Raw genomic sequence first — 21922 nt, 5'->3', positions numbered from 1 at the left:
TAAACACTTCAACAGATGGTGTTCGGCACTGGGAGTGACAACTTTCCAGGATTTATGTGAGTTGATGGTATTGGAGCAGTTTAAAGAGTGTGTTCCTCCTGTGGTTGCCACTTATATTGCCGAACGGGAAGTGACAACCGTTTCTGACGCTGCTAAATTGGCAGATGAATATGTCTTGGCACATAAGGGGCAGGTTGGTAGAAACTGTTTTCCAGTTGGTGCTCCCGCTAGAGCTTTTTGTCAAACTAAGTTTATGTCATCGGACCCTGCGAAGGCCATTGGTGGTGTGAAGCCCAGTAAGTTTGGTCAAGCATGCAACTACTGCCATGGCGATGGACACTGGAAAGCAGAATGTCCCTTGTTGAGAAGCAAGTTGGCACGTACAGGTAAACAGGTTAAGCCTGCGGCTCTTACCATTCCTGCTCGGGAAATTTCAGTAGTCTCTCGGGAGACGCCAGTTTCGACTAAGTCTGACTCAGAGAGCTATTCGGGGTTTGAGGATTTTGTGTCAGATGGGTTTGTATCACTCCCGGGTGATGATCATAAAGTTCCTGTAAAGATTTTGCATGACACAGACGCGAAGGATTCTTTTATCTTAGCCTCCGTGTTGCCATTTTCACAGGTTACTGATACTGGTGAGTGTGTGCTTGTTCAAGGCATGGGTTTAACCACTATCTGTGCCCCATTGCATAAAGTCAGGCTGTCATGCAGTTTTGTGGATGATGATATCTGCCTTGGTGTTCGTCCTGCTTTGCCACTTGAGGGCGTACATGTGATTTTGGGGAATGATTTGGCTGGAAATCGAGTCTGGGCTGACAATTCTTTACCTGTTAAATCTAGAGTTCTGAATGAGTCCCATGAGTGTGAACAGGGTTTTTCTGACTTTGCAGCTTGTGCTGTTACGAGGGCTGCAGCTAAAAGGGATGCAGAGCCTGTAACTCAAGCAGAAGAGTGTCAGGTTGAACCAGATTTGATTGTTCCTGAACATTTGTCAGTTTCCCAGCAAGAGTTAATTCACGCACAGCGTGCTGATGCTTCACTGACTGAGCTGTTTCACAAAGTGCAACCTAGTGATGACGCTAGAAGTGCGGCCTCTGGTTATTTTCTGCAGAAGGAGGTGCTAGTCCGTAGGTGGATTCCGCAAGGGTTGGACTGTGTTGGGAGTCCAGTTGTCCAGATTGTGGTTCCAACTAAATACCGTGACGAGGTGTTGAAGTGTTCTCATGACAAATCTGGGCATTTGGGAGTGACGAAGACTTATAATTACATCTTGCGCTACTTCTTTTGGCCACGTCTTAAGCGTGATGTTTCAGCTTACATTAAGACCTGTCATACTTGCCAAATTGTAGGTAAGCCAAATCAGTCTATTAAACCTGTTCCACTTTGTCCCATCCCTGCTGTGAGTAACCCATTTGAACATTTGATCATTGACTGTGTGGGTCCTCTTCCTCGATCAAAATCTGGTTCGGAGTATCTGTTAACTGTAATGTGCCAGGTTACGCGTTATCCTGCTGCATATCCGTTGCGTACCATCACAGCTAAGTCTGTGGTGAAGGCTTTGACACAGTTTATTTCTGTATTTGGCATACCGAAGATTATTCAGAGTGACCAGGGATCAAACTTTTCGTCACATCTTTTTGCACAAGTTCTTAAGCTGTTGAATATTGTGCATAATAAAGCCTCTCCTTATCATCCACAGAGCCAAGGTGCTTTAGAGCGCTTCCACCAAACACTGAAGTCCTTGTTACGTGCCTATTGCACCGAAATGAGGAGTGACTGGGAGGAAGGTTTACCGTGGCTTCTGTTGGCAGCGCGTGAAGTGTGCCAGGAGAGTACTGGGTTTAGCCCAAATGACTTGGTCTTTGGTCACAAAGTTCGGGGACCGTTGACAGCGCTGTGCGATAAGTGGTTGTCAGGTGAACCACCAGTGAACTTGATAGATTATGTTAATGGTTTTCGGCACAGACTGTATGTGGCAGGTCAGTTGGCCAAACAAAACCTTAAAAAGGCTCAGGTCAAGATGAAATATTTTTATGACCGGCGTTCGGGAGAGCAGCAGTTTAGTACAGGTGACCAGGTTTTGGCTTTACTGCCGATTGCAGGGTCACCGTTCCAGGCACGGTTTGCTGGGCCTTACACTGTGGTACAAAAACTGTCTGAACAGAATTATCTGATTGATACCCCGGATCGCCGGAAAAGAAATCAACTTTGCCATATTAATTTGTTGAAACCCTATCATGTTCGTCCCTTATCCGTCGGTCTGTCGGGCTCTTTCGTTTCTCCTTCTACATCGAGTCCAGGGTTGTCGGCTTGTACAGTGGCGAAGTCAGTTTGTGGGGGGGAGGATGTGGCAGCACCTGATGATCCCTTATTGCTTGGCCGTCTGAAGAATTCAGAATCTCTTCAGAACTTGGATGTGCTATTGGGCCATTTGCCTGCTGACAAATGTGCAGAATTGTCTGCATTAATTACAAGGTATCCAACCTTGTTTGGAGACACACCTTCTAAAACAACTTTGATAGAGCATGATATTGATGTGGGTGATACAAAACCAATTCGGCAGAGGTTCTACAGGGTCTCTGAGGAAAAGAGGAAAATAATCGATAAGGAAGTTCATTACATGTTGGAAAACAACATTGCAGTGCCGTCGTCATCAAGCTGGGCTTCCCCATGCTTGTTGGTTGAAAAAGCTGATAAATCACCACGTTGTTGCACAGACTTTCGTAAGGTAAATGCAGTGACCAAACCCGATTCCTACCCCTTGCCTCATATTGACGACTGTATTGACCAAGTTGGTGCAGCAGAATATGTGAGCAAGTTTGATCTGTTGAAGGGATATTGGCAGGTGCCGCTGACTCCCAGAGCTCAGGAAATATCTGCTTTCATCACGCCATCTGGTCTTTATTCATATACAGTCATGGGTTTTGGTTTACGCAATGCTCCAGCTACATTTCAGCGACTCATGAATATGGTTGTTAATGGGCTGGAAGGCTGTGCTGTTTACCTAGATGACGTGGTGGTATATAGTAACACCTGGGAGGATCATCTGGATCGCATTCGCACTCTGTTTGAACGATTAGTTCTGGGAAATCTGACTATCAACCTGGCAAAATGTGAATTTGCAAAAGCAACTGTGACCTATCTTGGTAAGGTTGTGGGCCAAGGTTATGTGAGGCCAGTTGATGCAAAGGTGTTGGCCATCAAAGAGTTCCCTGTTCCGGTAACAAAAAAAGAACTCATGAGATTTTTGGGTCTGGTCGGGTATTATCGCTGTTTTTGTCGAAACTTCTCAACGGTGGTTGCTCCTCTGACTGATTTGTTGAGGGCCAAGGTAAAGTTTATTTGGTCTGCAGCATGCCAACAAGCTTTTTGGGATGTAAAAGCTTTACTGTGCTCTGAACCTGTGCTTTTAGCCCCTCGTCTGGATCAGCCCTTCAAGCTGTATGTGGATGCAAGCCACATTGGTGCAGGTGCTGTTCTAGTCCAAGCTGACAAGCAAGGTACGGAACATCCAGTTAGTTTCTATTCCAAGAAGTTCAACTCCCATCAGCTGAATTATTCGGTCATTGAGAAGGAAGCTTTGGCATTAGTCTTGGCCTTGCAGCATTTTAGGGTATATTTAGATTCTGCTCGGCCAATTGAGGTATTTTCTGACCATAACCCTCTCACTTTCTTGAACACATTGCAGAACCCAAATCAGAGGCTCATGCGGTGGGCTCTCTTTCTGCAGCCTTACAATTTGGATATCCAGCACATTAAGGGCAAAGATAATGTCTTGGCAGATGCTTTGTCCCGTGCCCCTTTGTAACCAGCAGCTTCACTCCTCATATGCTTGAAGATGATTTTTGAGCATACAAAAGGTGTTGAAAGTGAGGGTGCATGTGTGTGTGTGTGTATATGTTATGAATTTAAAAAATGTTAGTTCTTCTAGCTGCAAATTCATAATGTAATGTGTTTGCCAATTCAGGGTGAGACCCTGTTCTTTGGGGGGAAGTGTGACGGCCAGTGGGCTGGCCTTGTGTTTTTCTTTTTCCTTTTCCTGTTTCTTGCAGGTAGGTGGAGCTGACCCAATTATTGATGCAGCACACCTGAGAGGCCAGTCCCAATGTATATAAAGACACCTTGACTGAACCAGGGGGGCTGGCTTTTGGCTCTCTCTGGCACGTGTTATGTTTATTTGGCAGTTTCAGTTATGGCTGTTATGTCCTTTAACTTGTGTTTAAGTTGCTTTACCTTATTTTCATTAAATGTGTCTTACAGTCTTTAAAAGCCTGTGTGTGGTCTCCCATTTGTTTGTCACTTCCTATGAGCCGGGTTGTGACACCTATATTACCCTATTATCTGTGAAAGTGGTGCAGTTATATTAACTTTGATGGTTGTTTATCTGTCTTTTAAATCTTAGTTTCATCAAACAGAGGAAATATGCACCGGAGGCTTTTTCTGCTCATGCTGATGGGTAAGTCGATCATTTTAACAGTAAAAACTGCAGATTTGCATCACTTCAGATTAGTGCAGGGTTTCTGTGAACTGCTCACAAAACTTGCCATCAGTAGATTTCTGAATGACCTGTGGTTTTTTTTTTTTTGTTGTTTTTAGGTCAGTGTTCCTTGATTTTATGCCAAGGCTATAAATACTATTTTATTAAAGAGCCTAAAACTTGGGAGGAAGCTCAGCGCTACTGTAGAGAAGGATATAAAGACCTGGCCACAGTGCCTAACATGACACATATGAAGACACTGTACACAGATTCTACAGAGAATCAAGGAAACGCCTGGATTGGGCTGTACAGCATCTCAGGAAAAGAAAACAGGAGGTGGCACTGGTCTCTGCCAGGAGTGGAGTTCAATGATAAAGACGTGAAATGGAGTGGAAATGAACCTAATGATAAAGCCGGATATCTTGAGAACTGTGTAGTGATTGACAGCTCTGGTGGGTTGTTGGATATTGGTTGTTCTAATGGTTACTCCTTTATCTGCTATAATGGTGAGAATATTTGACAATAATTGTATTAATTAAACAAAGTGTTTATATTTAAACATATCTACAGCTCATCTCTAATGAAAATGAGAAGATGTGATAATTGGCTGCTGGTGTTTTAGCCCCTGTGTGCTATCCTGCTCATTTGAATACCCGTCCTCCCACGGTGCTTTCTCTGCCTCTCATGTTACACCAGGACACTGTTTATTTGCTTTGCTGAACCATCTCGTGGTGCCAAATGTCATTACACAAAATTTCATACCAGACCTTTGATCAGAAAACTGTTTCTCTGCCACACAGAGCAAAGTCATCCTGAGCATAATGTCACAGCTGTGGTTATTCCCATAATGTTGGTAGTTTAGTTTTGAAGGTTTCGAGCTATTTTAAGTTGTGTCTTTAGAAAATCAATTTAAAGATACATTTAAAGATAGAAATGTACATTTCTTATGAGTCTTGTCTTTCTCTTTATTCCACAGAACAAAACAAATCACTACATTTCATTGACAATAAAAAAATGTGGCGTGCGGCTCAGAGCTACTGCAGAGAGAACCACACAGACCTGGCCAGTGGAGCAGAACAGTTAAACAAAGCAGTCAGTACATTTAAGAGTTCTGATGAACCACGATCATGGATCGGCCTGTTCAGAGACACCTGGAGGTGGTCAGATGGGAGTAATTATTCTTACAGACACTGGAGAGATGTTGGTGAGTTACCTGAAGAGCTGTCTAAAACTGACAGCGGCACCAGGAAATGTGCGATGACTGAATTTAACAAAGAAGGAAAATGGAAAGCTGATGATTGTAACACCAGAAAATCTTTCTTCTGCTACGGTGATGGTGAGATTTACAGAGATTCATTTTTCACATCTGGTTTCTGTCAGTTTTCTTACTGAGGAATAAATGTTAAAGCTAAACTAATATTTCTTAGTCTCATGGAAAATCTGTACACGAAGAGGTTGGTATATGTTTCATCATAAAGCTAAATAATGCAAGCTGTTATGGAGATAGAGCTACACCCCAGACACATATTGCAGCCTCCTTTCATCAGGAACCTGAGTCACAGGGGTCATATTAGTTTCTGAGTGTGGGTATCGCTACTGTTTCTAATAGGTTCTAGATTTACAGCTATAATGAGACATAATTCTTGTTTCTAAATCCTCCTGATTAAAAGAAAATTAAATATAAAAAGGCTCACTTACATTTAAATAATAAGACTTTAATAAAGTAAATTGAAAATTCTAAGCTGGAAAAACTTACAGCAGGAAAGTAAAAAATATGACAAACTGTCCAACACTTATTTTTATGAAATTTGTTTAGTTTTTTGTATTCTTTTGTTTGTTCCTCATGTATTTTTGTATTTGAGGTAGAAAATCTTGAAACCTGATTTCATTTAATTTGAACTGAACATCTGTTTGTTCATGGCAGAAAAGTTGATCCTGATCAATGAAAGGAAAAACTGGGATGAGGCTGTAAATTACTGCAGAAAGCACCATCGTGACCTCGTCTCCATCACAAACCTTGAACAGCAGGAACTGGTGCAAGAGAAAGCCAAGAATGCCAGCACACCCCACATCTGGCTGGGACTGCGCTACAGCTGTGCTCTTGATCTGTGGTTCTGGGTCAATGACCAGCTTGTCTGCTATGAGAACTGGGCCAATGACACAGACACTGGGGACTGTAACCTGGCTGTAGCCATGGAGACAAGAGGAGAACATAAATGGTTCAAGAAAAATGATGCAGAGATGTTTAGCTTCATCTGTTCTTTATCATAGGCTTTGGAACCATGCTAAATTAATTGTTTTAAATCTTATATTTCTAGTAAGTGTTGTAATCACACTTACTATATTTTTCCTTTATCCAGGCTAGAGATTGATGGGATATAACAACAAGAAGCACTCTGAGTGCAAACCTCCACTCTGGACAGGATTTTTGTTTAATAGAATAACACTGGATTTTGCATGTAATCATTTTGGGTTTTTTTTTCTCTTTTTAAATGTACTAAGATGTTTGTAGTGCAGTAAAAAAAATAAAATAAAATAAAAACTTGTCAGATCTTAACATTTAAACCTCAATTCATAAGCTTCAGCTGTAAATTTATCCGTCCATTCTCTTCTGTTTGTCCAGTTCAGGGTGGGAGGGGGCCTGGAGCCTATCCCAGCCCTGCCAGCGGCCCAACAGGTAGGGTACACACTGGTTAGACTGCAAATCTGTCACAGGGCTAAGACAGACTGATGACCATTCACATTCACATTCACAACTATGGGCAACTTAGAATCACCAGTTAACCTAACCATACTGACTATATGTCTCTACCCAAGAATTTGTTGCTGTGAGCCAACAGTGGTAACCACAGAGTGACTGTACTGCAGTAAATTCATTCATGGGATAAATTTATCGCTCCAGAAGTGTGTTCCTTTCTCTTATACGCCGTTGTGTCCTTATTTAAATGTATCTATTTTGTGATACTTTTGAACTCTAATTGAAAGTGCTCCACATAAACTACAACAATACTCTGGAAACTTGATATTTGCTGAATTATGCTACTTTATTGAAACTGCCAACTGTGTGAAATGTGAGAAAAAATAAGCAAGAACAATGAGTTAATTCATTGGATACATTCACTGCTGCCAAATTCTTAACTCAGCCTTTAAAGCCAGCATAAAATAAATGTGCAAAAACGTGACTAATGTGTTTGCACCACTTTAATATTAACACAGCAGAGAGTCAAAAAATGAAGATTTTTACTAGTAATGAAAGCTGTCGGATGAACGTTAGGTATCATTTGAAAATAAATTAGCAAAGATCATTGTTTTTTTTTCTGAAGGAATAAGAAATTGTTTATGTTTCTTAAAAATCTGAAGTTTTAATGTTGTTGTTTTTTTCAAAATACATCTCAAAAAGTAAAAAATAACCCCCATTCGCCTATTTTAGTTTCATTATATGTAGTCCCATCAGAAATGACTGGTTTTGGGGGGGCTGGTTGATCCAAAGTTCACCATTGTGTTTGCTCTCCATTTAATGATATGATGCAAATATTATAATAGTATATGTATTGTATTGTATGAGGATATCCAAATGCACACAATAAAATCCTCTTTACTGGAGCAGAATGGAATATTTTACTGAGTGCAGACTTCATTAGCAAAGCACACAGAGACACACTGTGTGCTATGCTGGCAGTGGCAGACTGTATGTGTAGCAAAAAAGGACTCAAATGCAGACCAAAACAGAAAGTGAAACGTGCGTGGAGTAACAGAAAACGAGCAGTTTACTAAGGCTGGTAAAATAAATACAAATGAAGGGCATGGGTGAAACGAAACAATAACCTAAACTGGGTGATCTAAAACTAAAACATGAAAAACCCTTAAACACGGTGAACTGACAGGAATACCTGAAGACGTGCACACAGAGACACATCATGAGTGTCTCTGTGCGCTCATCAGAGTTTCTGAGTTAAACCACACTGACATGTTTTTCTATGGACTGACTGAACATTTGTGTAAATGGTGCCTCTTCTGAGTAGAAAAAAGTGACCACTATGATATTATTGGGTTAAAAATATTTACCTCTTAAAAATTTCCAGCAGCAGCTGTCAGCCATAATTTAACCGTCCACACATTTTTATTTTTCTGTATATTCTCAAAAGAATTCCTGGAAAGAAATGTTTTACAATAATTTTAAATTATTATTGATGATGGAAATATGTAAATATTGTTATTATATTGCCTGGTGTTTGGCCAGCTTAGAGTTCTTGTTTGCATATTCAAATCCATTCAACAGAGTCTTCTCTGTTGGAGCAGGATGAGGAACTTTATTGAATGCAGTCTTCATTAACACATCAAATAGAGACATCAGAGAGAAGCAAGGAAACACAAATAATCAAATATACATTAAAACTTTGTGTTGCTTTTCAAAATTTATAATATGTAGGTTGAAGTTTAAGTAGTTTTTCTTTCTTTGTTTAAAATTAGATTTTTTTTCATATAGTTTCCACAGAGTAAGAGCATTGCAATAAGTCAGTGGTTGTTGAAGCATGTATTTGTCTAATCTTCTTTGTTTATACTTAGCTGCATTATTTTCATCTATATGTTTGTTCTTTTTTGTTTACAGTTTCCATATTTCTGTCATGGTCCTGCATCGGTGACCCAGCGTTTTGTGTTGTTTATTATTAATAGTCTTTGCTTTTGTCTTATTTAGAATCTCTAGTCTTTGGTTTCAGTGTTATTTAGAGTCCTTCTGTTTCTGTCTCTGTGTTCCAGGTTTGCTGTGCCCCTTGTCATGTCTGCGTCTGTGTGTTAGTTTCCTGTTTTACTTTGACAGTCTGTGTTCAGCACAGCTGGACTGGCCATCGGGCATACCCGGTGGGCCGCTTGTGAGTTTTCGTTTTTATGGAACGATGGGGTTTTATTTATTTATTTATTTTTAACGGTATAAATGAATTGTGGTGGATGTGCCAGTTGGTCATGATCGACTCTGGGCTGGACCAATTGCAGCCGAGGAGGTCAAACTTTAAAGTTGAGGTGAAAAGGAATACAATTTGTCCCGTTTCTCTTCAGCTATAAAGTTGCTAATTCAATCATGAAACTGATCAATGATCAGCTGATGCTTTTCTCTCTGCGCCAGAAAGAGGAAACCAGCGGATGTCGCGCTAAACAACAGCAGCACGTTTAAGCTTGATCAGCTGTTGTTAGAATTGATTTAATATTACTTTCTAGTATCAGCTGATGTTTGCTGGAGCCACAGCTGTAAAAGCTGCTGGTCATGATATCGATTTGTATATCTGGTGAGAGGGAAACATGAAGATGAAACCAGGAGATGTCCTTACTGAATCATCAGAGCTGAACTGGTGATGGAGAAACAGGTTTACCTTTTAGGTGACATGAATGAGTTGAAGGGAAGTTATGAACTGTTTCTGACAGACAAATAACACCAGGATCCTTTTCTAAGTAGCTGACAGCTGATAGCTGTGCAGGGGCGGATCTAGCAAAGTGTTGCCAGGGGGCCAGGTAGGGCATTAACAGGGAGAGGGGGGCACAAAGAAATACTTTTTTTTCTTATTCTCATTTCAAATGTCTAGCTTTTAATAAGTAATTATCTGAATCTTACAACGAAAGTTTTCATCTGATGTAAAATGTATAGAAATCTATTATTGTATGTAGTAAATATTAAGTCTAGTATGTACCCTAGTAAGTTATAGAACTTTTTCCTCTGGGAAGGTACCATCTGTGCAGTCTGCAATTCTGTTTTAGAAAGATGTTGAATCTATTTAATTACTGGAGAAAAATGATAGATTTCTGTGAATTTGTTTTATACATGAATTAAATTAAAGTCGGCTATGTCAATTAACCATCTTGAGGCGGAGGGTGGGGGAGTGGTTTACTATTTTATTTTTTTTTATTTTTTTTAGTTATATGTAATTATTGATTAGGTTGTTTTATATTTTTGCTAAGTACTGATAGGAATACCAGAATACGCAGGATGGTGTAGTTTAAGTTTATTATAAAGGCTTTATGGCTTTTCCTATAATACCTGGTGGGCCGGTCTCTAGTCAAAATGCCCGGACCGATTTTATGTCTCAGTCCAGCCCTGGTGTTCAGTGTCAGTGTATTCTGTTTTGCTTCCTGTCTTGTAATGTCCGATTAGTCACAACTGTGTCCAGCTTTTATTGATCCATGACAAAAATTACAACAACATTTCCAGTTAACAGTTTCAAAAACATGCAGTGCTGGATTGCCTGCTCATTCTGATGGATAAGTAGATCATTTTATCAATAAAAATTACATATTTGAATCACCTTAGATTATGTAGTCAACAGGTCACAAAACTTGTCAGATCTTAACATTTAAACCTCAATTCATAAGCTTCAGCTGTAAATTTATCCGTCCATTCTCTTCTGTTTGTCCAGTTCAGGGTGGGAGGGGGCCTGGAGCCTATCCCAGCCCTGCCAGCGGCCCAACAGGTAGGGTACACACTGGTTAGACTGCAAATCTGTCACAGGGCTAAGACAGACTGATGACCATTCACACTCACATTCACAACTATGGGCAACTTAGAATCACCAGTTAACCTAACCATACTGACTATATGTCTCTACCCAAGAACTTGTTGCTGTGAGCCAACAGTGGTAACCACAGAGTGACTGTACTGCAGTAAATTCATTCATGGGATAAATTTATCGCTCCAGAAGTGTGTTCCTTTCTCAGATTTACTCATTCATAATTAGGTATAAAATTGTATTTTAGTTTTTAAAGTAAAACTTTTTCAAGTGAAATTTTCTGTATTTACTTCCTGGATAGCTAACATATTATATTTTCCTTTTATCAAGCATAGTACAGCTGTGTGATCTGAGTCAGACAGGCTCTCTCTCACACACACACACACACATCGAACAGACTGAACACACACACACACACACACACACGCCATGAAAGATAATCGGGGAAGTGGATACAGCTGGCAGAACAGGACACAGGTGTAGACAGTTAAGACAATGACAAGGTGGAACCCGAACTCAACAGAAAACGAGCTAAGAAAACAGGACATAACCCAAAAGATAAGAGATAAATACTGAACGTAATATGATGGGAACACTGGTGTAACTAAACACAAGTAACAAACACCACAGAAACCTCAAATAACACACACCACAGGCTTCTTCTCACCATCGGTGACAGTGATGCTATTCTAACATCGAGCTTGCCGGGACAGGCGTGGGGGCTTGGGGGTCTGGGGGTGCTCCGGCCCCTGGCTGGGGCTCTGGCTGGGCCTTGGGGGCTTGGATCCTGGTTATTGAGTCGCCAGGTTTGTGGGCGGGTGGGTGCATGGGGGCTCAGCCCTGGTGCAGTGGACCTCTAGTGCATCGGCCCACCTGGAGGGCTCTCCAACTGGTGGGCAGGATGTTACATCTTTGCAGGAGGTCACCTCTCTCCAGGAGCTCACTCTGCTGGTGGGGGCAAGATATAGGAGAGGTGGAGAATGAATTCAACCTGGGTGTTTATTGTCTTGTGTAGTCTGGAAGATGAGCGGATAATGGGGTGGGTGCAGTTTTCTCTGCGGTGGGGTCGGGGGGGGCTGCCATGGGCACATCACTGCAACCCCCTCTGGCCTCTGCTCCGTGGCTGCTGGGTGACCCCTCATCTGGGGTTCTCCTCAGCTCTTCCCAGGAGGGTGGCACGGTTGCCCCTTTGGTGGTCCTCCTTGGGTCCTCGTACTCTGGGCCCTCTGGATGTCTGGGGCCTGGATCTCCTCCATACCTGCTTCATGCCCTGGGAGACGGGGCTATGGCTCCCCACACTCCCTAGAAGATCGTTACATGGAGAAACCTTTTGAATACAAGCGTGTGGATCCACACAGGTGTACACACGGTTGTTCACACACACAAACTACACCTTTGTGGCTGCTACCTCAGAGCACATTGTGCGCTGTCGATCTTGCGTACTGCACAATAACATTTAATATTTAGTATCTACTGTTAGCTAGTTTATTGTGATGGTGTTGTATTTATTATGTTGCTCTTTTTTGTTTTCTCTTCTTTTCTTTTTTCTTCATACAGGTGTTCAAGGTGTTTTTTTTGTCTTTTTTGTTTGTTTGTTTGTTTGCTTTGCTTTTTTTTCTCTCTCCCCTCTATTTTGTCTTTCTCTGCCTCTGTTTCTTTCATTCTTTCTTTTTCCCTGTTCTATCCCCCAGTCATGTCTGTCCCGTCTGTAACAACTGAAAATAAAATAAAATAAATACACAAAAAAAACCCAAACAAACAAAAAAAAACATCGAGCTTGCCAATAATTGGAGCTTAATATTTACTTTCCTTTAAAGTTCTTCATCATTAGAGACAAAAAAAAAAGATGTTACTTTGATTTATTTGTTTATTGTGTCTGATTGAGAGATACTTACATGCACACATTAGTAGCCTTTAGATTTATAGCCAGGTAGATGAATAACAGTTATAATATTAACTTTGTACCCAAACATAATTCAGCAGTGCAGTACAATTTTCAAATAGTTGAATCATAATTACATTACATCGCATTGTTATTGTTTTCAATAAAAATGTTTGTTTGGACAACAGAAATTCGCTAAAACTCTTTATTGTAGCAGAAAGTAAGAGAAAGGGAAATACGTAAGTACATGAGGTGCATGTATTTTAATTTTGTACTTTTTGGTTACAATTACTTTCCAGTGGCTCCAGGTTGTGCAGTCACAGGATTTTGAGATAGCACAGTAGAGCTATTCTTACGACGTTTTAGCTCACGATCAATCTGACACCAGACACATAGGTTGCAGAAACAAGTGTGTACGATGTCTCTCTGGAGAGTCCCCTATGGAGGAAATAGCTGTTTGTTATTTCTATCCTTAGCTTTAGCTTCAGGCAAGTGGAAGCTAAATTGGCTAGTCATTCATATGTAAATTGGGTTGTTACCTGGGAATTCTGGAGGGAGGGGAGTGGGGGTGTGTGGATGAGGGGGTGGGGGAGCTGCTAAAAGCGGTGAGCTTCCTTTTGTTTCATCTTGATGCATTCTCAATCATCCAGGGAAACAAATCTCCAAAAGTCACCAACTTGGAGTGTTTCAGTTTGCCATCTTAGGGAGAAATCAACACACATGGGTGTATGTCCTTTGTTGCTGAGATTTATTGATAAAAACAGTACAAAAAATCAACCATTTGTACACATTTTTACAAATAATTATAAAAAGTGAGTGAGTACATTTCAACATTTTCAGCAATCACTCACAATCCTGGCACTGCCATGGTATCTGTAGTCTGCATTTACCACATGTGTATCTGTTGCAGTGAACACATCGCACAGTGGCATGATTGTTCTTGCAATTGTGTTTGACCTGACACATGGCTCTTTTTCCAGGGCTCGGTGTGGAGGGTTGTGTCAAAGGCAACTGTTCTTTTCTTGCCTTCTTCGCAGCTACATGAGAGTGAGCTAACTCCCTTGCAAGCTCCACCAGGAAGTCCACCCGTCTTTCCTTCGTCCCGGAGCATGCTTGATACAGCACATGTGCATTCAGTGCTGCCATGTCAATCATGTTATAAAACACGGCAACTGGCCAGCGCCGTGTTCCTCTGCGGACAGTGTACTCCCGAACCATCTGGTCCATCACATCCACGCCACACTTTGTTTTGTTGTAAAGGGTGACAGTGTTTGGCTTCCTTTTGGTAGTGTTATCAGTCTGAACCACGCCGTGCATGCTGCTAAGAATATAGACTGTCTTCTTCCGTTTGGCCGCATACGCCGTCAGCGTGGCAGCAGAGGTTGAAGGAATGGAGAGTTTAAATGTTAGTTGTAAACAGCTGTATCATATAATAACTGCAGCTGTAGCTGTGATCAGACATCCCCCTGCAGGCCCTGAAGCTGAGCTCTGAGGTCCTCACAAACCTGCTGGAGCCAGCTTCCATCCTGGGGAGCACGTTTTTGTGTTTCAGCGCGGGGCGAGGCACAAAACCCAGATGGTCCAGATGGACCAGATGGTTCGGGAGTACACTGTCCGCAGAGGAACACGGCGCTGGCCAGTTGCCGTGTTTTATAACATGATTGACATGGCAGCACTGAATGCACATGTGCTGTATCAAGCATGCTCCGGGACGAAGGAAAGACGGGTGGACTTCCTGGTGGAGCTTGCAAGGGAGTTAGCTCACTCTCATGTAGCTGCGAAGAAGGCAAGAAAAGAACAGTTGCCTTTGACACAACCCTCCACACCGAGCCCTGGAAAAAGAGCCACGTGTCAGGTCAAACACAATTGCAAGAACAATCATGCCACTGTGCGATGTGTTCACTGCAACAGATACACATGTGGTAAATGCAGACTACAGATACCATGGCAGTGCCAGGATTGTGAGTGATTGCTAATTATAACATAATATTTGCATTATAGATAACTGCACTTAGGTTTGCAATGTTATGTTACATTAAATGTGTTTTTTTCACATTCTTGGTTGTTTATTAAAATTATTTTGTGTAAAGATTTTTATAAATCTGCATTTCTAGATGAAGAAATGCATCTTATAAATGGTATCTGTTAAAAAAAATTGTTTTATTGGTGTCATACCTCAATTCCATATTTCTTTCTCATGGTAATCCTGAATGACAAGGCTACGGGAGCAACAAACAATGGTATCCCGAGGATCGATAGTGCCCCAGGGGAGCACATGTCCAAAATCGGGAGGAAAGGGTTCTCTCCAAGTGATTTTGAAATGGTGATCGCATAGCATGGCCAGCACCAAAAAGCATAGCAACCTGAAAATCATGACACAAATAGTAAAATATTGGCATTTTTTACACATATCAAAAATACAAGTTAAAGTCCAGTATTGATTCTTACAAGACAACTTGTCTTCCATGCAGTCAAAGAGGCCAGAGCCCCACTCTGCTGACGACGGCTCTGTCATTGGGCTGCAGATGATGACCTGATTGGATCTGAATATGTGCTGTATATGTTTAAAAAAAAAATGGAATAAAGAACAAACACACAAATATAAAACACCCTCTATGCTCCATGTTTCTAAATATCATAAATATGGTTTCATGTAAATCAGGTTTGCCACTGTGGATCCTTCAAGAAGATATAACATTGTACAAAATGAAATCAGTTTACTGTGAATGCATCCATATGGAAATTCTTTGTTGGTAAGTAAAATTCATTTATTAAGCGCTGTGCACAGAAAGAGTCAACTTGATAAGAACATGATGTTCCACAATGGCCAGTAAAAATTTAGTCAGCTACATTCCAAGTCCTTCATTTTAAAGGTACAAATATATAAGTTTTTAAAAAGGCAGGGACAAAATTTGTTGTAGTGCATTCTGATTCATATGTGTGCATTTATTAATATTTTAATAGGGATAAATCCCTTCAGTATACTTCTTTATCCTCCAATCCAAACTATAGCAATTTCAATAACTTTGAAACTGAAAAATAATAAATTAAAAAAGGACTTTTTTTCCTTATTAAATCACACTTTTTGGATAAATATCTATCATTACTTATAATATTTAAACTTATATACTTAAACAACATATAAGTTGCCATGTTAAATTTTAATTTGTCTTACCTGATGTAGATGGAAGTGCTGTTGTCACCTTTTAGGCTGTGAGAGAATTAAACAGTGTACTCTGAGGAGCGGCACTTAAAGCAAATTTCCTCAGTTATCAACTATCATCAACATTTTTTTGTAGGCCCACAAAAATGTTGACATAAGTCAATATAGAGTGAAACAAAAAGCTGTCAAAAATATTTCTACGGAACTGAAACAAATGAAGTTGGATCATTAATTTTGTTCTCACCTTACACACCTGTAAAAATGTGTTACTGTTGTGTTGCCAAAGTCTGTCCGTGAGCACACAAGACAGTGAGAGACCGCTGCTGCAGTGCTCAGAACCATGATGGTCCCAATGCTGGGGGCAGTGTGCATGTGCTTTTGCAAAAACTGTACCAGGGGGAATTGTTGTATACTTTAAAGTTATGCATAACTTGCAAAAAAATCCAAAATACTGGCTTGACACAACGTAGATGTTACATGAATATACACACATACTTCTTGTGGTTACCTGATAGATGTGTTTCTCTTTCAGCTGATATGAATACTTCCATTCTCTAAAATGTCATCAAACACCATTAAGCTGGAAGCCTTGTGTTTATTTCCACAGCTGTGAAAACACTAAAGTGTTATCAGTTACACAGACATGCTGCAAAACCCGAATCCAAAGACAAAATGAAATAATGAGTAGCTGTTAGATGACTTGTTATGCTCTACTACAGTTACAGTAGTAGAGCAGGTCTTTTAAAAAGAGAAAAAAAGATAAGAAATATGTTCCTAATTATACTTCAAAATAATGAACATTCATGTATATACCACACTTATTAAAAATCTTTTACGCATCCATAACTCTGCACAGTTTGAAATCTCCCTACATTTTCAACATGCAATTACTTTATGCTTAAATAACTTTTGATTGAATGATTAACTTTAAGGGTGCATTATTTTTCTTCAATTTTATTAGAGTACTTAGTGTAAAGCTTAAATATGCAGTCTTGGTTTTATATTACTTACTCAGCTTTCCTAACCTACAGTGCAATGGTTTGAAAGCATAAAGACCAAAAAGATGAAAATAATAAAGGTTAAGAAATCTGAAAAAATAAGACATTATGCTGATTTACATGATTATGGAGTTTAATCCCCAGTAAAGGTAAGTGGACTGCTTATTATATAGTGTTTTTCTACTCTACCTGAGCCTTCAAAGCACTTTATACAACATTTGCACTCCGATGAATGTATCAGAGTACAAATGTTGGGAATCTTGCCCAATGATACCCAGGCATGCAGACTGGAGATCAGGGCAGCCGATCGATAGATTTCCATCCTCATACTTTTCATGTTTGATAAGATCTGTAAAGTCCAGTTCTTGCTAAATGGCTTTATGTGGAAAATGTGCCACATTAATGTCACATTAAGTTCATCTGTATATCTAGCACTGTATATCTAGCACTGATCACCACCTGCACTCATGTATATATCATGTATATATCTATCTACTTAGCACTTTTAATTCTTATTCTTATTTTTTATGACAGTATGTTTGCACTGAAGCACGGCAGCAATTTCCTAATGTTGTAAACCTGCTCAACATTTGGCAATAAAACCCTTTCTGATTCTGATTCTGATTCTGATTCTAGCAGCCTCAGCCTCACATTTTCTCACTTTATTGACTCAGGCTGTGTGCAAACTGCTGCACTGGTTTAAATGTGGATGCAGTGGTCCTGAGAGGTCAAATGCACTGCAACTGTGCTGGTGTTTTCTTTTTTTTCTTTTTTTTCTTTTTTTTGCGCCCGTCCCGTTTGGCTCTTTTGCCATCAGAATTGTTGTCTAAAGGCAAAGAAAGATGCCCAATGGATTTACTTTACCAAACTGACCATCCCAGCCTTGCCATAATGGTCCATTTGATTCACCTTTTATTGTTTATTTTATTTTCACTTGCTGAATACGGGACAGACTTGACTGGAGGAAAGAAGGGGAGAAAGAAAGAGGGAAAGAGAAACAGTTGAGAAGAGGGACGGGGGAGAAGGGCAAAAAACAAAAACCAACAGAACGGGCAGAGAAAAAAAAAGAAAAAGAAAATGCATATATCGATCACCTGGATCACCTGTTGAGAAAGAAAAAGGAAAACAAGCAGAAGAGAACAAGAGTAATAGAATAAACAACATCACAATGATATATGGGAATATGACAGTAAATACTAAATATTAAACATTATTGTGCAGCACATAAGATCAACAGAACACAGTGTGCTTTGAGGTAGGAGCCAAAAAGGGTGTAGTTTGTGTGTGTGATCACCCGTGTGTACACCTGTGAGCATGGACACGCTTGTTTTTTTAAAAGGTTCCTTCATGTAATGATCTGCTAGAGGGTGTGGGGGGGCCACAGCCCCGTCCTCCAGGGCATGAAGCAGGTATGGAGGGGATCAAAACTCCAGACATCCAGAGGCCCCCAGAACACAAGAGACCAAGGAAGACCAACAGAGGGGCAGCTGCGCCACTGTCCCAGAAAGAGCTGAGGAGAGTCCCAGATGAGGGCTCACTCAGCAGCCGCGGAGCAGAAGCCAGGGGGGGTTGCAGTGACGCGCCCGTGAGCTCCGCCGGCAGCCAGCTGTGCCTGAGTGACCGAGCCCCAGGCCGAGAGGCCGGGGGCACCCCACCTCCGAAGTGGCCCGAGCGAGCCCCAGGCCTCAGGCCCCGATAAGCAGCCGCCAAGGAGTGAGCCGGCGTGTACCTGGACGCCCATCCCCAGACACAAAGAACCACCAACGCACCGATGTCTGAGGGAGTCCGCCACTGGCAGGGGAAGTGGTGGTGGGGGGAGATAGCCGTCCAAACCTTGGAGGGCCTGAGATGTCCCCCTGGTGTTTTCTTAAGTTGCAGTACATTTGAACTCTTGGGACCACCGTATACGGAGGACAATTTTGTTGTGTAACTATTTTGTCTGGGATGGTGTGGTTGTGCAGATCCTATGCACAGCTTTGCAGACTGTCCATCAACACACAACATTTGTAACACAGAATAAGCTGACATGAAGCCAAAAACAATGAAAATTCACACTGTAGCCGCTTGCTTGCTCAGTTTCTGTGCTTTTTTCACACTTCTTCCCTTTGTTGTGAACTCTTGTTTGTCCCTTTTGTGTTGAGGCCTATTTTTCAACCACTCAGAATAAGACCTGCTTCTGTGTTGTTGCATGCACAACAAAGGACTGTGCAAATTTTCCATGACAAAAAAAGAGATACAAAGTCTTTACATCTGTCTCACGCTCCAAAGACAGGATTTAAGCAGTTGTGAGAATGATATATAAACATGAAGTGGGTGTATCACATCACCCCCTCGTTCCACACCCTGGTGTTTAAACTGCAGTTATAAACTCTGCTAACCTCTCACTGCTTCTGTCAAGTTCATCGATTTACACTGATTGCAGAATTATGGTAGCTCATAACCAGTGTTAGGTCAAGTTACTTGAAAAAAGTAATCAGTAACTAATTACTGATTACTTCCCCCCAAAAAAGTAATCCTGTTACTTTACTGATTACTTATTTTCAAAGGTAATTAATTACTTAGTTATTTAGTTACTTCGTTACTTTTTAAAAACACGATTTACAACCTGATTAGGTGATAAAGCAATTTTCAGCCCAGTTCTACTGATTCTGTATAATCCATCATACAAAATGTAATCAAATGGAAAAGTCTCTTTTTAAAACTTGTTTAATCTTTTAACTTTATGCATCAAGCAAAAATTAAATTATATGCAACATTCTCTGACTGGAAGAAATTTGTTTAACATTTAAACCTATTTTCTGCACATTCCAGCACATAAAATAAAATATTTTTTTGTGTTTACACTCAGTCTTTCAAATAGATGCAAGTAAAACACAGCAGAAAATAAATAAAATCAAAGACTAGCGGTCCTGTTGCTCTATTTTCACCTGTAAAGCAGGAGCGGGGGTAGGCGGAGGTTTGCCCTGGTGCAGGTGAGCCGCAGCGGTCAGTTGAAGAATCCGCGAGTTTCTCTGTGAATTTGCTTATGTCACTGTCATGAGACATTCTCGCAAAAAAAATCACGGTTTTAGTAACGCAGTAATGCAGCGTTCCTACGGAAAAGTAACAGTAATCTAATTACCGTTTTTGCGATAGTAATCCCTTACTTTACTCGTTACTTGAAAAAAGTAATCGGATTACAGTAACGCGTTACTGCCCATCTCTGCTCATAACTGCTTCCATATTAGGAAACTAAAACTATATGATATTGCATCTTGCGCGTGATGCAATGGAACTCATGCTATGGGTTCCATTGCAATGGAACTGATGCTGTTGCATAAAACATATCGTGGCCTCCTGCAGCTGCTTTAAATGCATTCTTTTTTGTGGTGAAGAAATATTTTCAATGCAATCAAACAACATTACACTGGAAGTTAATCTGTGTTTATTTTTGATATTGTCTCTCCTTGTCTGTGACACAGATATGCTGCAAAACCTGAGTTCAAGGACAATAAAATGAAAAATAATTTTCAGGAGTATTATGTTTCAAAAATGTCTTTCAGGTGTATGACTGCTGAAGTAAAACAAATACTGCCTTTAAAAATAAACAGGTATAACTGTGCCTTTGTAACAGTGTAAGTTAGTTTTTCTCAGCAACAGAAGATTGTCATTGATTATAGTGTTGAATGGTTACTACTGAAAATGTTTTTCAGTAACCAAAAACATGGTGCTTCTATTTCCAAGCATTATCCTGAGTTTAGTTTTAGAAGGAAAATATTTTAGCACAGTTTAGCAAATATGTGTAGTTTTAGCTTGCTTGGCTAGTATTTTTTTACATTACCAAAGTAAACACTTGGACAGATTTTTCATTATTTATCTTTTTATTTATTGCTATTCCAAAATCTGTTATACATCGCCATGGGGTGATAGTGGCTCAAGAGCTGACAGTTCATCTTGTAATCGGAAGGTTGCCAGTTCGAGCCCTGGCTCCTACAGTCTAGGTCGTTGTGTCCTCGGGCAAGACGCTTCACCTGTTGCCTACTGGTGGTGGTCAGAGGGCCTGGTGGTGCCAGTGTCCGATAGCTTCGCCTCTGTCAGTGGGCACCTGTGGCTACAATGTAGCTTGCTATCACCAGTGTGTGAATTGGTGGATGACTGAATGTAGTGTATAGCGCTTTGGGGTCCATAGGGATTAAGTAAAGCGCTATACAAATACAGGCCATTTACCATTTTACCATTTACATTATGGCTTATAAAAGAAGTTGGAAATTGGATGCTCCAGTTCACCTTTCTCCTGAGAAGAGCTTCAGACATCTGTGCTTGTGGAGTTTGACAGAGGATGGAACAAGGTAAGTATGTTCAACCAGCTGAGCCATACTTGGGTGCATAAATAAATGACAGACATTTACTTTCATCCTTGCAGTGTGACTCTGTTGGGTTGCTGTCACATAATATTTTGTTGATTTTAAACAGATTCTTCACAGGAGCATCAGTCTGGTCTGGTTCTGCTTTAGCAGGCCTGCACAGCAAATTTTTTAGTTTTGTTTTGCTAGCATCTTTGTTATACAAAACAAATTTCTTTCACAAAATAGTAAAAAAAAGAAAAAAGGTTCCTAAAAAGTTTTTGCTATATAGTTTGCTTTATTTTCTCTGTAACCTCAAAATTTTCCTTTCTTCTTCTACTGTACCCACCCATGAGTTTTTTTGTTACAGAAAATTACATGCTAAATTTATGGGACAAACACCATAAGTTGGGGGCTGTTTTATGAAGTGTTACCAAGGCCTCTTACAACCCTAACAGCGCAGTGCTTTCTTGGCATACACCAATACAAATATTGTATTGGTGTATGCCAAGACTTATTTTCAAGCCTGGGCCTGGGATCCAGTTTCCGCAGGCCCAGGCTTAAAGCCAAAACCCAAAGCAAGGAG

The 21922-nt window shown here is 40.5% G+C and overlaps 2 protein-coding genes across 2 annotated transcripts; one reads left to right on the top strand and one right to left on the bottom strand.

The window, feature by feature from the left end:
* Nucleotides 1–5734: 5734 nt before the first annotated feature.
* On the top strand, nucleotides 5735–6758 carry LOC113009479 (macrophage mannose receptor 1-like). Its single transcript, XM_026147791.1, has 2 exons — nucleotides 5735–5813; nucleotides 6402–6758. Exons 1-2 carry the CDS (start codon nucleotides 5735–5737, stop codon nucleotides 6746–6748), a joined length of 426 nt encoding a protein of 141 aa, XP_026003576.1. The 3' UTR covers nucleotides 6749–6758.
* Nucleotides 6759–13141: 6383 nt separating this feature from the next.
* On the bottom strand, nucleotides 13142–15368 carry LOC113009478 (cornifelin homolog B-like). Its single transcript, XM_026147789.1, has 3 exons — nucleotides 15302–15368; nucleotides 15029–15216; nucleotides 13142–13291 (listed from the first exon to the last, which is right to left on the bottom strand). The coding sequence occupies exons 1-3, from the start codon at nucleotides 15366–15368 to the stop codon at nucleotides 13142–13144; spliced, it is 405 nt and encodes a 134-aa protein (XP_026003574.1).
* Nucleotides 15369–21922: the final 6554 nt, after the last annotated feature.

The sequence above is a fragment of the Astatotilapia calliptera genome, chromosome 17, assembly GCF_900246225.1.
Source record: "Astatotilapia calliptera chromosome 17, fAstCal1.2, whole genome shotgun sequence".
NCBI classification, from domain to species: Eukaryota; Metazoa; Chordata; class Actinopteri; order Cichliformes; family Cichlidae; genus Astatotilapia; species Astatotilapia calliptera.
This window is presented reverse-complemented; position numbering and strand designations above follow the sequence as displayed.